The following is a 15,065-nucleotide window of genomic DNA, read 5'->3' as shown; positions in this document are numbered from 1 at the left end:
CCTCTGTTGCTTTTTACAGATTCAGACTAACACGGCTACCCCTCTGATACATAACCAGATTTGTTACTTGTGCCCAGGCCATTAAAGCTGATCATGCCACTTATAAAAAGGAAACCACCTCCCGTAATATTGTGAATTCAGTATGTGTGTCTGTCTCAGACAATGTCAAATTATATGTTGGGGGACCGCTGTTCTCAAATTATTTTTGTCCTGGTTTGCTCTGACACTGGGCCTCTGAGACAGCTTTTAATGATGGCTTTGCCCTTTCCTATAATTTCTGAGACTAATAACTATTTTATACAGCACCATAAGTGTGGTACAATGTCTCCCTGTTTTGGCAATAGCTGTTGCTAAGAAGCATTCTGGGTTGTCATAGTCCAGATGCTATTTTGTCCTCTCTTTCTAATAATAACTTGGACAAGGTGTGAAACTATGAAGGAAACCACTACGCTCACTTTTTGAAGTGGCCCTGCATATTCCCACTTACGGGTAATGTGTTGAGTTGTGCAGCCTAATGGTAGAATCGTCTCCAAACAGTGCCTGTTAAAGCACATCTGTGCCTCCTCCTATCCCTCCCCTCAGCATCTTTGAACATTCAGAGGGTGGGGTGAAATAAGGGGGCGGTGGGCACACCACTGCCTGAGTTCCTTCCAGCTACTTATGCCAGATAGAAATGAACTGCTCTGGTCCTTTGGATCAGGTTTTTTCCCTCCTATTCTAGTGCCTTAGATAATCGTTGGTGGTAGCTTATACAGTTAGTGTTTGTAGTTTGTAAAAAGCACTGTCTATACAGCTATTTTTAGAGTGCTAGCACAAGCCGTGCTAGCCCAAGTCTATCAACCTGGGCTGGGACACTTGCGGCTGCAGGCTGTGTAGACATACCCTAAGTCAGGGATTCTGAACCTTTTTCTTTCTGAGCGTGCCCCCTGCCCCAAATGCTATAAAAACTTCACGGTAGGGGCGCTGGAACAGGGGGGCCATGACCCCCCCACTTTTTACTGGCTGTAAGGGCGAGGGACGGGAGAGGGGGGATGAAGAGGAGAAAACGGGGGGTGGGGTCTTGGATGGGGAAGAGGAACCACGGGAGCGGGGCTTTGGGGGAAGAGGTAGTGCGGAGGGTCGGGGAGAAGGGTTGGAGGCTCAGGGAGAAGGGGTTGGGTGGGGAGGGGACGGGGCCACGGTTTTGGCGCCGAGGCCCCCCCACTTTAAGGGCGCTTCCGCTGCTCCTGCTCCACAGCCCACCTATGCCACAACAACTGGTTCTCTGCATATAAAAGCCAGAGCTGGCATTAGGGGGTAGCAAGCAGGGCAATTGCCTGGGGTCCCATGTCACAGCGGCCCCCACAAAGCTATGATGCTTAAACTTCGGCTTCAGCCCCAGGTGGCAGAGCTCAGGACCCTGGGCATCAGCCCCATGCAGTCGGGCTTTGGCTTTCTGCCTTGGGCCCAGCAGGTCTAACGCTGGCCCTGCTTGATGGACCCCTGAAACCTACTCATGGCCCCCCCAGGGGGCCCCAGATCCCTGGTTGAGAACCACTGCCCTAAGTGTCTCTTAGAAAGCCATTCTCCTTCTGCATCCTCTGTTTGTCAGACTTTCTCAGTCAGGGCATGTAAGGAGAGGCATCATAGATTGCAGGTATTCCTGCTTAAGGAACCACTTGCTGCTAAATTATCAGGCTCTGGGAGATCGTCTAATCCAAAGGCTAATAGGTCTGTTTCATCTCCAACTGCCTCTTTTAGTAAGGCATAAGATGCCTAAAAGACCCAAGTCTGTCGGTTCTGGCTCCTGTTACCATCTCATCCGATCCTCCTGTTAAAGCTACTAGAGTGTTGAAGGCCCTGTCTGTTCAATTGACAGCTAAGGCCCCTATGATTAAGCTGTTTGTTCCAAATTAAAAAGGGAAGGAGAAGTCAGTCACTGTCAGCAGTGCCAAATGTTGTGGATCAGATTTATTGGTTCCGTCTCATTTGGATGTGTTTTCTGGGGTTCAGTCTCTGAGACCTAAGTCTGTTCTGCATTTGGCTTCACGTTTCAGGATTACAGAGTTGAGCCCCTCTCCAGAGCTGATGATCCCTAAGCCTGTCAGACCAGCACCATTGCCTGAATTAACTCTGGTGCCAATGTCTGATCGGAAGAAGACTATTATTGTGCTGGCATGTTCTCATTATGACATCTGACTGTTCGTTGGATCCAAGTGAGAGATTGCTCAGAGCAAGAAGGAGGAAGCCTTCATTGGTTCCGAGAGTTAAATCCCTTTCACCTGAAAAAAGGTTTAAAATGGAAGATATTGTGAGTCTTTTCACAGAGCCATCTTTGCCTCTCCCTCCTAAGACTTCTTGAGGATCGCCAAACAGATCCTTCTCAGCTTTTAAGCATCCTCCGGTGCCGTTGCTATCTCTGGTGAGATCAGTAGTGGAATAGAGGTTGGATCCATGGTTAGAAGAGGATAGAGGGAGAGTTAAAAGATCTGAATTGTTCATATTCATGCCACCTAAGTATGGATTCCCTCAACCTCTTGGACAGTTTCTGCTGCCTCATCCTATGTATATGTTCCCAGGTCCCAATTATTGGAGAGGCTGACAGGACTTATTGGGCTGTGCTGCAAGAGTTCTTGAGTCATCCTCCGTATGGATGAAGTAGTGATATTCCAACTAATAAGGATCTGTCTTCTGGGGAATCTTTGGATCTGATTCCACTGGATCTCTCTGCAGCTCACATGGTGGTGCCTGACACTTTCTGAGTAAGAGAATGAGGAGTTACTTCCTCTTTTTTTGAGCATGATTAGGTGGGTAAAGAATTTGAACCTAATTTTTCAACTGATGAGCGTGTGGGTGTTGCTTCTGTGTCTTCTCCTTCTGAGGATGCTTTACTAGTCTATGAATTAGTATATCGTATGGAATCTACTTTGAATTTGCCTTCAGTTGCTGTGGAAGTGGTGTCACATCCAGTATTTGACGTTCTTGGTGGTCCTTCTAGGAATAGGATGTTTTTACCTATGTTGGAAGGTTTCTTGCAGCCTGCTAAAGGAGTTTGGGTTACACCTGCTTCTTGTCAGCTTATCTTTAAGAAAACTGACAAATTCTCTGAAATACTATATGAGGCGTGTTCATATTTTCATACTCACCTGTGTCAAATTCCTTGCTGGTTGCAGCAGCCAGTAATAGATTCAGGTCTGGTTAAGCCTCTTCGACTCCAGATAATAGAGAGGGGGGGAAAGGTCAGGTTTTGTTTTTGTTTTTTTGTTTTAGTGATTAGGGTGACTAATTACCTGGCAGTCATGCCTGTTACCAATTTCATCTGGGGAGAAAATGACGTGTGCAAGAGTTATCAGATGATCAGAGGAAATCCATCTCAGGGAGAACAGAGGTTTCAAAAGCCAGCTCCTAAATGACCAGAGGACTTAGTGAATAGGAGCAGCAAACGGGAGTTTAGAGAGGGAGTATAACAGGCATCTACATGTAACAAACCTACTCTAAATTTAGGCCAATTCTCCCTTCCCTCCCCCCCTCTCCCCCAAAAAACAAAAACAAAAGCCCTGCAAGAGTAAATATAATGCAGGCAGAAATCCAGCAGCAGAGTGGAGGCGATCCAGTTTATTGCACTGAATGCGTCATGTACAAATATCTGCCTGTGGGCAAGTGGCGTTTCTGTGTGTGCAGTGCAAGCAGTTCATGGGCCTCAGGAGCACTGTAGAGACGCGTGAGGCCAGAGTGGCAGAACTAGAAGAGCTAAGGGAGATGGAAGTACACAGAGGAGACTTTCAAGACACAGTAGAACAGTCCCACCCCCAATCTGACAGCCTTTGTCCTGTTGAGGAGGATGAAAATCTGAGTGGAGGAGAACATCAAGCTGGAGCCAAGGGAAACAATCCCTTAGTTATGACATCATCTGGAAGGAATGTCCTGGTATCCTCTTGCACTGAGGACACCCCTCCTAAGGAGAGATCCTGAGTTACTAGGACCAGCCAGGTAATAGCAATTCAATTATTAAAAATATAGATAGTTAGGTTTGTGATGACTGGGAGAACCACATGATTCTAGACAGACTTATGTGTGGTACTGGGGAGGAGCCAGTGGCTGTGATACACATTGGTACCATTGACAAAGGGAAAGATAGGAGAGAAGTTTTGGAAGCCAAATTTAGACTGCTAGGTAAGAAATTAAAGTCCAGGACCTCCATGGTAGCATTCTCTGAAATCCTTCCAGTTCCATGCTCAGGGCTGGAAATACAGGCACAACTGCAGGGTCTCAATGCATGGATGAAGACAATGGTGTAGTGAGGGCAGTTTTAAGTTTATTAAACCCCTTTATTAGACACTAGGGAACTTTTGTGGAAAGGAGGAGTCTATACAAGAAGGATGGGCTCCACCTAAACCCAGATGGAAGCAGATTGCTGTCATGTAAAATTAAAAAGGTTGGAGAAGTTTAGGTTTTTTTTTTTTTTTTTTTTTTTTTTTTAAACTAAGGGCAGGGGGAAAACTGACAGGTGCACAGGAGCACATGATTTGGGGAGGAGACATCCCTTAGAGATAAATTTATTAAAGGGGAAACTCTATATCCTAGTAAAGAGGATAGGAAAGACGTTGGTAAAGTGGATGTAGGAACTAGTGAGGAACAATAAAAAGTAAGGGTCCCGTTGAAATAGAACACGTGAAGGTAAGCAACTGAATATTGACAAAATGTAAGAAGTGCTTATATATAAATCCTCGCAGTCTAAATACTGAGATGGGTGAACTAGAGTGCCTGGCATTAAATGAGGAGATGGATATAATAGGCAACATGGAAACTTGGAGGAATGAGGATAATCAATGAGACACCATTATACCATGGTATAGGAATATATAGGAATGACTGAGTAGGTCACGCTGGTGAGAGAGTGGCACTATATGTGAGAGAAAGCAGAGTCAAATATAGTAAAAATCTTAAATGAATCAAATTGCACCATAGAATCTCTATGGATAGAAATTCTGTGCTTGAAGAATAAGAGTATAGCACTGATACACTACCGATCACGTGACCAGGATGGTGACAGTGAAGAGGCAAAAACCACAATAATAATGGGGGATTTCAGCTATCCTTATATTGACTGTCTATATGTCACCTCAGGAAGGGATGCAAAGAAAATTTCTAGACACCATAAATGACTGCTGCTTGGAGCAGCTTTTGTCCTGGAATCTGCAAGGGGAGAGGCAATTCTTGATTTAGACAAGTACAGGAGCATAGGATCTGATCCAAAAGATGAATATGGCTGAAGCACTCAGTATTAGTGATCATAATGTAATTAAATTTAACATCCTGCTAGGGGGGGAAATGCTAAAGAAACCTCCACAATAGCATTTAACTTCAAAAAGAGGAACTACACAAAAATGACAAAGCTAGTTAAATCAATTTGCTCTTTGATGGTTGGACCTTGTTCTCAGACAAGACTGATGACCCTTTGCACTCCTGTAAGGGTTCCAGGGCTTGTCTTAAACATGTTCCTATTGGAGAAATCTGCAAGGCTGCTACTTGAAGTCAGTGCGTACGTTTACTAAACATTATGCCTTGGATTTGGCTTCAAGAGAGGATGCTAGATTTGGTAGAGCAGTGTTTCAGTCGTTATTTAATTAGGACTCTGTTCCCTCCTCCTGAGTTTACAGCATCGCTTGCCAAACTATCCATAAGTGGGACTATGCAGAGCCACTCGAAGGAGAAATTAAGGTTACTTACTAATAACCAGAGTTCTTCAAGATGACTCTGCATATTCACACATCCCGCACACTATTTCTCAGAGTCCTATCCTGGTTTCTCTGGGTCAGCGATAGAAAGAACTAAGGCAGTAAAGTGCCAGTGCCCCCTTTTATAGCCTCGCCCTCAGAACATTCAAAGGTGAGGAGAGGGCGCGTGTGCTCTAACAGGCACTGCTTGGAGAAGGTTCTACTGTTAGGCTGCACTGGTTGGCGCATTATCCATAAATGCGGATCTGCAGAATCATCTCACAGACTCCTAGGCTTTAAGGTCAGAAGGGACCATCGTGATCATCTAGTCTGACCTGCACATTGCAGGCCACAGAACCTCATCCACCCATTCCTGTAATAGATTCATAACCTCTGACTGAGTTACTGAATTCCTCAAATCATGATTTAAAGATACAGAGAATCCATCATTTACTCTAGTTCAAACGAGCAAGTGACCTGTGCCCCATGCTGCAGAAGGCAGTCCCCCACCCTTAGGGTCTCTGTCAGTCTGACCTGGGGGGAAATTCCTTCCTGATTCCTAATATGGTGATCAGTTAGGCTCAGAGCATGTCAATGAGACCCACCAGCCAGATACCTGGAAAGAATTCACTGTAGTAACTCAGAGCGCTTCCCATCTAAAGTTGTCTCCAGCTGTTGGAGATATTTGCTAGTAGTTGTCGTAGATGGGCCATGTGCCATTGTAGGCAACCTGAAAGAACTCCAAGGAACCTCAAGTAAGTAATCTTCATTTCTACTTGAAGCAGATTCCTCCTGGAGCGTCAAACAGTAGTTCCAACTAGGTGCATTAAATTAGCCTCAGTCCGACACAGATGGCAGCAGTGCAAGTGGTCTTTGAGGTCCTTTGGGAACTTGTAGCACATATGAGAAGATTGATACCAGTGAACTGACTTAATGTGCTGATGGACAAGGGAGAGTTTGATTTTCAGAGCACTGAAATTCCTTTTGTGAAGAAAGCCTATTTGGATTAGATACCTGTTTCTTAGACTGAAGAAGTATTGAACTCCTACACAAGCCCTGCTTTAAACTCATTAGAGAAGAAGCTTTTTGCTTAATTCAAATGCCCTGTGATGTAATTCCAACATACATAGCATTGCAGAAGATAAAATTCGAAGACCAAACATGAAGGATCTTAACATTCTAAATTTTGTATCCAAATGCAAGGAGCACTGGAAACTAGCAAGAACTAGAATGGGGTAAGTATCAGGGGGTAGCCGTGTTAGTCTGTATCTACAAAAACAACAAGGAGTCTGGTGGCACCTTAAAGACTAACAGATTTATTTGGGCATAAGCTTTCGTGTGTTTTTAGAAAGGGGTACTAAATTATGGAGATTATCTAGTGGTGTAATCAGAAATCGGTGGAATGATCCACATATCTGGCATGTAAAGTACAAATGATTTTGTATTTATAAAATACATTGCATGTGAAATCATATAAAGTTATAATACATAATGAGGCCTGGTCTACACTGGGGGGGGTGTTGATGTAAGATACGCAGCTTCAGCTACGGGAATACCATAGCTGAAGTTGACACATCTTATTCCGACTTACCTCCTGTCCTCACGGCGTGGGATTGACGGCCGTGGCTCCCCCGTCGACTCCGCTACCGCCGCTCGCTCCGGTGGAGTTCCGGAGTCGACGGGGAGTGCGTTCGGGGAGCGATATATCGCGTCTTAACGAGACGCAATATATCAATCCCCGATAAATCGATCGCTGTCCGCCGATACGGCGGGTAGTCTGGACGTACACTGAAAGACATGTGGGGGTGTGCTAGAGAATTTGGTGATGAAATACTTTTGGGTAAGGATTCCAGGAATGAAAAACTGGAAGTGACCGCACACACACACACACACACACACACACACGCTAACCACTTCTTCACACTAACCAGAATGAGAGAAATAAATATATCTACACATGCATTGTTGTTTAAGTGCCAACAATGTGTTTCTTGTACAAGATATCAAGGATGACGTGGTTCCTGCTCTGATGAGTGTATAGTCTTAAATAGCCAATACAAATCAGGTAAAAGGGCGCAAAACTGACAAAGGACGGTTCTATCTTAGAATGACTTGATTGATGAGACACAGTGATTTTAATGAAATGGAGCAGCATTACTAAATGGTTTAGAGGTGTTTGAATGAGAGAGGGTGATCATCTTTCTTTTGAGGGTGTTCCCAATGTAGATGGCAGTCTGGGGAAAAAAAGAGAGCCTAAGGATAAGAGTAGGAGACTAATAGAAAGAGTCTGCCTTGCAGAGGAACAACATACAGAAATCCCAAGAAGTACAGTTCCTTGGACTTTCTTATGTTTCCTTGCAGGTCAGATGGCTCACATGGGCCTGAAGGTAAGTTTCATGCAAGTTGGGAAGGGAGCACAATTTTGTAAAGATTATTGTACTCTGACACTGGGGCAAACACCAGCTTCAGCTATGTTTTCAGTGGCTAGTTACTTACTAGTAAATGGAATTCTGGTTGAGGTTTTTTTTAATTCCACTTTGGATTTTTCCAGAAGCCTTTTTGGACCCAAGAGAGTTTGTATGTAGACATAGCAGAAGAGTCAAGTAACTCCTGACCCATTCAGTGGCGCATGCATTTACCTATATAAAAATTCAAAACTTCAGTGGCTGAAAGTAGCATTCATAGACCCTCCAGATGTGTGGCTTAAATGAGTCAATAGAACTCCAGTTAGTACTAAAGCACCCTTGTTGGTCCTTTGTTTCTATTTAAAAACATTGTATTTTTCCCTTTGTCTTTAGGAAGGTATTTCAACACTGGATCTGCTCTCTGACACCAGTTCAAGTTTCTTTTCACAACCTACTTCTGCAGACATAGGTGTTCCACTTCCTGCCAAGAATCTAATGTTCAAAGAAGGCATGTTATCCGAATGGAATGGACAATCCCCGTCCCCAGTTCTTATTGCAAACGTACTTAAAGAACAAATCAAATAATTTGGTTTCACCATGCACTGCTCACTTAATGCCTTTTTTCTTTGTCTATTACGATTAATTTATACTGCAGACCACTAAGAAGTGTTTTGCTGCTGCAGCATAACCCATATTAAAGTAGTGTTTTTAAGTGTGTTGTGTTGCAGTACTGGGGAAACACACTGTATACAACTTGTTATTCGTTGGCTGCAACAGAAAGATCTTACGCTATCAGCACTATATTTGTATCTTGAGATAATCGCTATTTCTTTTATAATTCTAAACACACCCTTTTTAGGCTTTCTGATTATTGTTAAATTTCTATGCTGTCACCACAAAATTGCAATAGTAATTTTATATGTTCGTTGCTCAGACATATAAATCCTGTTTAGTTTTGTATTTTATTACTGAATTCTGTTTATAGGTAAGAAATTTGGCTCTGGAAAGGCTCAGTAGTGTTCAAATAGTAAAAATCCTTTATCAAGGTGGTATTATGGGGCATTAAGAATTGTTGCCAATGTCTGTATATTATGTAGATCAGCCTGATGATAATGAAGGTTTGGTTTGGTAAATCAACATAACAATAATGAATTGACACTTTCTATGAGGTCTTAAGTTTTGAAGACATAAAATTCTGCTGATGCCTCTAGGAAATCTTGGAAAAAGATTGGGTCAATTTCATCCTTGGTGTAACTTCATGGAGAGCAATGGAATTGCACCAGGGATTAATTTGGTTCCCTCTGTTCCTAGAAAGCTGTTTACATATATAATAGTGTATTTCTCTTGTCCATTGTTTTATTGGAGCACTTACATAAAACTAGGATCTTTGCGCCTTAAGCATGTTTGCTTCTCTCATATGCAGTGTTGTTGGGGTCTTGTTGGTCCCAGGATATTAGAGAGACAAGGTGGGTGAGGTAATATCTTTCATTGGAACAACTTCTGTTGATGAGAGACACAAGGGTTTGAGCTTTCACAGAATAGACCTGAAGAAGAGCACTGTGTAAGCTTGAAAGCTTGTGTGTCTCACGAACAAAAGTTGCTCCAATAAAAGATATTACCTCACCCACCTTGTCTTTCCTTCTGTCACTTATTCCTCACCGGAAGCTGTTTGTTTATGTTTGTAATGTCGCTGTAGAAAAGAGTGTCACAAACCAAAAATTTGAATGGCAGAATAGAATAAACAGTCAGAGAAGACTTAACACTAAAAGAACAAAGCTTTTGGTTTTTATGTGGGTGTCCTCAATAAAGAAAAATGCAGAAAAAAAGTGCAGAAAATCTTTAGGCAGATGTATTTCTTTAAATAATTCTTTTAAATTTTCCTTAAGCCATCAACTACTCATGACCAGTATAAACGTTAATCATTTCTAGGTTTAGAAGGCTTCCCCCCTAGAGGTGGGAGGAATTTGTGCAGTATTACTTCATTTTAGTTTATACTAACTCTGCAAGGTGGTTTCCTGCCAGTTTAAATACATCGTATCCAGTTAAGCACACTAGGAAAACAACAAGCATGTAAAATATTTTGAAGATTAGTGTCTAAAAATTTCTGATGACTTTTAGTATATGAATGAATTCCAGTAAACAATCTTTAAAATGAAATTGAACCACGCTGTCAGCACCTGCCTGCAGTTAAGCAATTATTGGACCAAGAACCTGTGCAATGTGCAGTGCTGGAAATTGTACATGATAAATGTAGTAATGTTCAGTTTTTGTATTTGTTTGATAAGAGGGTAAGAAGAAAATATTTGATGTGATATATGTTTTAAAAGAAATAAAAAAAAGCACCCTAATGTGATGGAACAGTGATTTGAATTAGAATGGAATCTTCGATTATTTCCTTATTTCTCACTTGGTTAACATTCCTATTAAGTGTGAATGTGTCGCTTTCTCTCCGGCTGAAAACTGGAAGTTGTAAGTACTTCAGCATGATCAGTGCAATGCTCTTCTCAAGTTTGTCTCTTCCCCCTTTATATTTTACCAATAGCAGTTGAACTTGCTTATTCTGCACATATTATAGAGCTTGACTTCATGTGTTGATTAGTGTGTACACTACAATAAAAAAGGTTGACTTTTTTTATTGGAAGTGGACAAATTGTTCATATTTTAAAATTGATACTGGTTGTCTTATTGCCTTCAAAGGAAATTAAAAAGAAAAAAATAGGTATGCTACATGTTCTTTATTGATATTAGTAAGGGGGGAAATAGCATAGAAAGCAGACCAAAGTCTGATGTGTCTGAGAATTATTATCCTACATGAAGAGACATTAATCCACGGTCTAACACAGTGGAGGGACCTATACTGAAGGTGATGCTTTACTTTTTCAGTATTGTAGGCATTATTTAAAATACTGCAGTGAGCTTTCGTAGGTTAGCTAGCAACATACTTTATATCGGCTGTCACCTGTACATTGTGTATATACAGATATGTACAATTATGGTAGCTCATGTAAAAGTCTATCATCTGCAACCTCAAAATTAATTTTTTTAAAATTTTGTTTTTAATTGTTCACTATTATTGGCTTGGATGCCTAAAGTTAGGCTTCTAAATAAAAGTAGCCTGATTTGCAGAATTGCTAAATACCTACAAATCTGAATGTTAACAATAAGATCTGCAAGTACTTGGCAGCTTTTCAAAATCAAGCTACTCTTATTTAGGTGCTTTAAGATGGATTTAGGAACCTAACTATAGACACACAGGCTTGGAAATTTTACTGAATAGGTGACTACCAAAGAAAGACCTTAAAATACCATAAACTCAACTGCAACTGTAATACTGGGTATGGTCCAGATGCTTTATTCAAAGTACAACATTTTGTTTTAAATGCGGTGTAAACAACGGCAAGACCTCCATTCAAACCAAAATAATCTTTTTATATTGTTATTAAGAATAAAGACAATATGATTTTTTTTCTTCAAATGATTTATTAATTGTGGAAAATCAAGTTCATAATATTTTAAATTTATTTTAGGCATCTACCTTCCAAGAAGTCTATTAAGTTAAAGAAAAAAGTGGTTTGTTTTGTGATTTCAGAATAGTTCGGTCAACCTAAGCAGTATTTTAGCTGGATTTATCTTGCGATATAGGCGCCAACTAACAAGATTTCATTGTGGTTTCTATCATGTAGCAGTTCAAAAATTCTCTCTGGCATTGTTCTCAAAACTTTTTTTCTTTTCTTGTTCAGTGTTTCTAACAGTTTGTATTCTGAAGGTTTTCAAGTACAACTGTAACTCAATACAGTTGATTTTTTTCTGGTATGACATTGTTAATAGTATACATTGAAATGTACAAAACCTTGTGTTCAGTTAAATTATTGGCACATGTAACAAATGTTTACAAATAAAATGTGTTGTAGATCAAAACACAGCAAAATGCTTTTCCCTTTCAGGTGTGTTTCTTCTGGACATGGCAGTAAAATGTGGCACTTACGGACTGAGGCACCGTTAGTATATTATGGATTACTATAATTGGTTATCAGAGTATCTTCAACCCTTGAAGTAGCAAAATCTTCAAACATTTAGATTTATCAGAAGATAAGTTCAGTCATTGCAATATCTTTCCTCCTAAACCCTCTTCTCCATTGGTTTTCAGAGAGATGATCATGGAGCATAAAAATTGCACCCTGTAGCTCCCCATCCAGCCATTATTCTTCCACTAAGAGCCAGAGTACTTCCTGAGACCCAGCTTTGGCCCCATATCCTCCATTAATTTGCCCCCAGAAAAGACAGTAACTTAACGAGGCATCATTGAGCTCTCAAATTAGGATTCTGATTAGCAAAGCACTTACACATGGGTGTAAATTTAGGCAATGAGACTATTCACATACTTCAATATCCTGGTGACTCAGGGCCTCAGCAAAGCACTTAAAAACATGCTTAACTCCTGTGACGGGTTGGATCACAGAAACCCCCTTGGGAGCTGCCACCTGATGTGCAAAGACTGCCGCTGCTCCTGTTTTCCCTGCCAGCTCAGGACTCCAGCACCCTGTCTTGCTGAGCCAGACACTCCCGTCTGGCTCCAGACACAGATCCAGGGTCAGAATCTCCTGTCCCAAAGCTGCAAGTTTACCTGAAAACAGCTCGCAGTAGTGTGCTTGTCCTTAGCACTCAGATGCCCAACTCCCAATGGGGTCTAAACCCAGATAAATCCATTTTACCCTGCATAAAGCTTATGCAGGGCAAACTCATAAATTGTTCGCCTTCTATAACACTGATAGAGAGATATGCACAGTTGTTTGCTCCCCCAGGTATTAATACATACTCTGAGTGAATTACTAAATAGAAAGTGATTTTATTAAATACAGACAGTAGGATTTAAGTGGTTCAAAGTAGTAACAGACAGAACAAAGTACGTCACCAAGCAAAATAAAATAAAATGCGCAGATCTATGCCTAATCAAACTGAATACAGATAATTTCCTCACCAGTTCCAGAGTGCTCCCTTTTACAGGCTAAGCTCCTTTTAGCCTGGGTCCAGCAATCACTCACACCCCCTGTAGTTACTGTCCTTTGTTTCAGTCTCCTTCAAGTATCCTGGGGGGGGTGGAGAGGCTCCTTCTTTAGCCAGCTGAAGACAACCTGGAGGGGTCTCCCACAGGTTTAAGTAGACTCTCTCTTGTGGGTGGAGACCCCCCTCCTCCCTCCTATGCAAAGCCCAGCTCTAAGATGGAGTTTTGGAGTCACCTGGGCAAGTCACATGCCCCTGCATGACTCAGTCTTTGCAGGCCGACGCCATTGTCCACATGGCATCTTGCATGTCTCCAGGAAGACTTCTCATGTGGATTGGAGCATTCCAAGATGCATTGTTCCCTAAGTGTCTCCTGATCAGGTACTTAACCTGGCAAATTCCTTCCTAAAGAAGCTGACCAAATGCCTCACAAAGCTTACTTAGAAATCAGGCAAGCATACAGCCCATATTCTTAAGCTCGAGTAGAAAATGATATATACGTACAAATAGGATGAATAGATATAGTAGATCATAACCCTTACGGAGATATGTTACATGGCACAGGCAGCACAAAACATATTCCAGTTATGTTATCCATACATTTATAAGCACCCCCTCCCCATAAAGCCTTATGGGGTACACTGTCACAACTCCCACTTACTTCACTTCATACTTAAAATTAAGGGGATAATACCAAATGTTGAAATTGCTACACAACTAAGTATCCAGGTGTGAATCTTTTTTTGGAGTGCTGATTCAGGCCAATAGGTAACTATCTAGAATCTCAGCATTCTGGTATTTGAATCCAGTTGCAAACCCTTCCAGAAAGCTCAGGCTGGTATTTGACTTTTAGAAAGTTGACCTGTGTTCTTGAATATAGGAAAGCTTTTGACCTTTTGCTTAGTTATGGAAGAAGAGACATGAGATTCCTGCTTCCTTAAAGTAATCCTCTTTGATCCTTTCTGAACTCTGGTTTATAGCATAATGGCAATTACAAAGAAACAAGCAAAAAAAAAAAAAAATCAGAAATGAAGAGAAACACTAGTTCTAGGTCTGTTCACATTAAATCTCTTCACTTTACCACTCTTCACGAAGTAAAAGAATAAAACACCAAATAAATTTGCACATTCTATGTATTGCATATGTCAAGCATTCATCTATTCGCTATTGTACATCCTGCAGACTCATTTAATCCCATAGTGAACTGTTAAAGGCCAAGAGGTCCTACACATTAGAAGTTTGTTCAAATCTATTCAAAACTATCAAGTTTTATAGGCTTAACCAGCTGGGAATTGTCCTCTTCTACTAGACTGAAATCAGTGGGTGATCTGGATAACATAGGCTTCAGGCCCTAAATGAATTTACCAAAGTCAGTGTAAACTACAAGGATAGAAGGGTTTTTTTTTTTTTTTTTTTAGTAGGGTACAGAAGGGGAAAGAATTCCATGATAATTCATGGTAGCTAACATTGGGATTTTTAGAATTTTCTCTTTTATGCTGCTCCTAAAAATAACCCTCAACACCTATTGATTTCAATGTAACTCTTATAATTTTAACTTTGCAAACACTTTATAAATGCATAGCATCTAACTTTATCTTTTTGCAAGTCTTTAAGAAAGCTCAAGTTTCATGATTTAAGCAGGACCCAATTGGGTGATTTGGGTAGGGCAGGATTCGGCCCTAAATGAATTTCCCAAAGGCCAAATAGAACTGTAGCTCTTTGACTAGTGAATAATTTATCAAAGCTATTTGACGAATAAAACATTATTTTTGGAATATAATTTAAAAGTAAAAAAACTGGTTGAATAACAACACATTTTTGTCAGATATTTTATTTGAATGATGACGTTCATCAAATACATTGTTCAACTAAATAGTATTAGATCAGCTGTATTAATAAACATTACCAGTACAGCTAGACAAATAACTGATTTTTTTGGTTTGGTGGCAGTTAAAAAGATCTA

At 40.9% G+C, this 15,065-nt stretch overlaps 1 protein-coding gene across 2 annotated transcripts in view; it reads left to right on the top strand.

The window, feature by feature from the left end:
• The window catches only part of FAM91A1 (family with sequence similarity 91 member A1), a 55,141-nt gene extending 43,110 nt beyond the window's left edge, over nucleotides 1-12,031 (top strand). Inside the window, exon 24 of one of the 2 annotated variants that reach the window (XM_054018268.1) lies at nucleotides 8,495-12,031. In XM_054018268.1, coding sequence (XP_053874243.1) covers nucleotides 8,495-8,686 — 192 coding nt within the window. In that variant the 3' untranslated portion in view covers nucleotides 8,687-12,031. Of the gene's footprint in view, nucleotides 1-2,036; nucleotides 2,324-8,494 lie in introns of those variants that run through there. The other variant, XM_054018269.1, reaches the window with a different exon arrangement.
• The last annotated feature ends 3,034 nt before the right edge of the window (nucleotides 12,032-15,065 follow it).

The sequence above is a fragment of the Malaclemys terrapin genome, chromosome 2 (genome assembly GCF_027887155.1).
Source record: "Malaclemys terrapin pileata isolate rMalTer1 chromosome 2, rMalTer1.hap1, whole genome shotgun sequence".
NCBI lineage: Eukaryota > Metazoa > Chordata > Testudines > Emydidae > Malaclemys > Malaclemys terrapin.
This window is presented reverse-complemented; position numbering and strand designations above follow the sequence as displayed.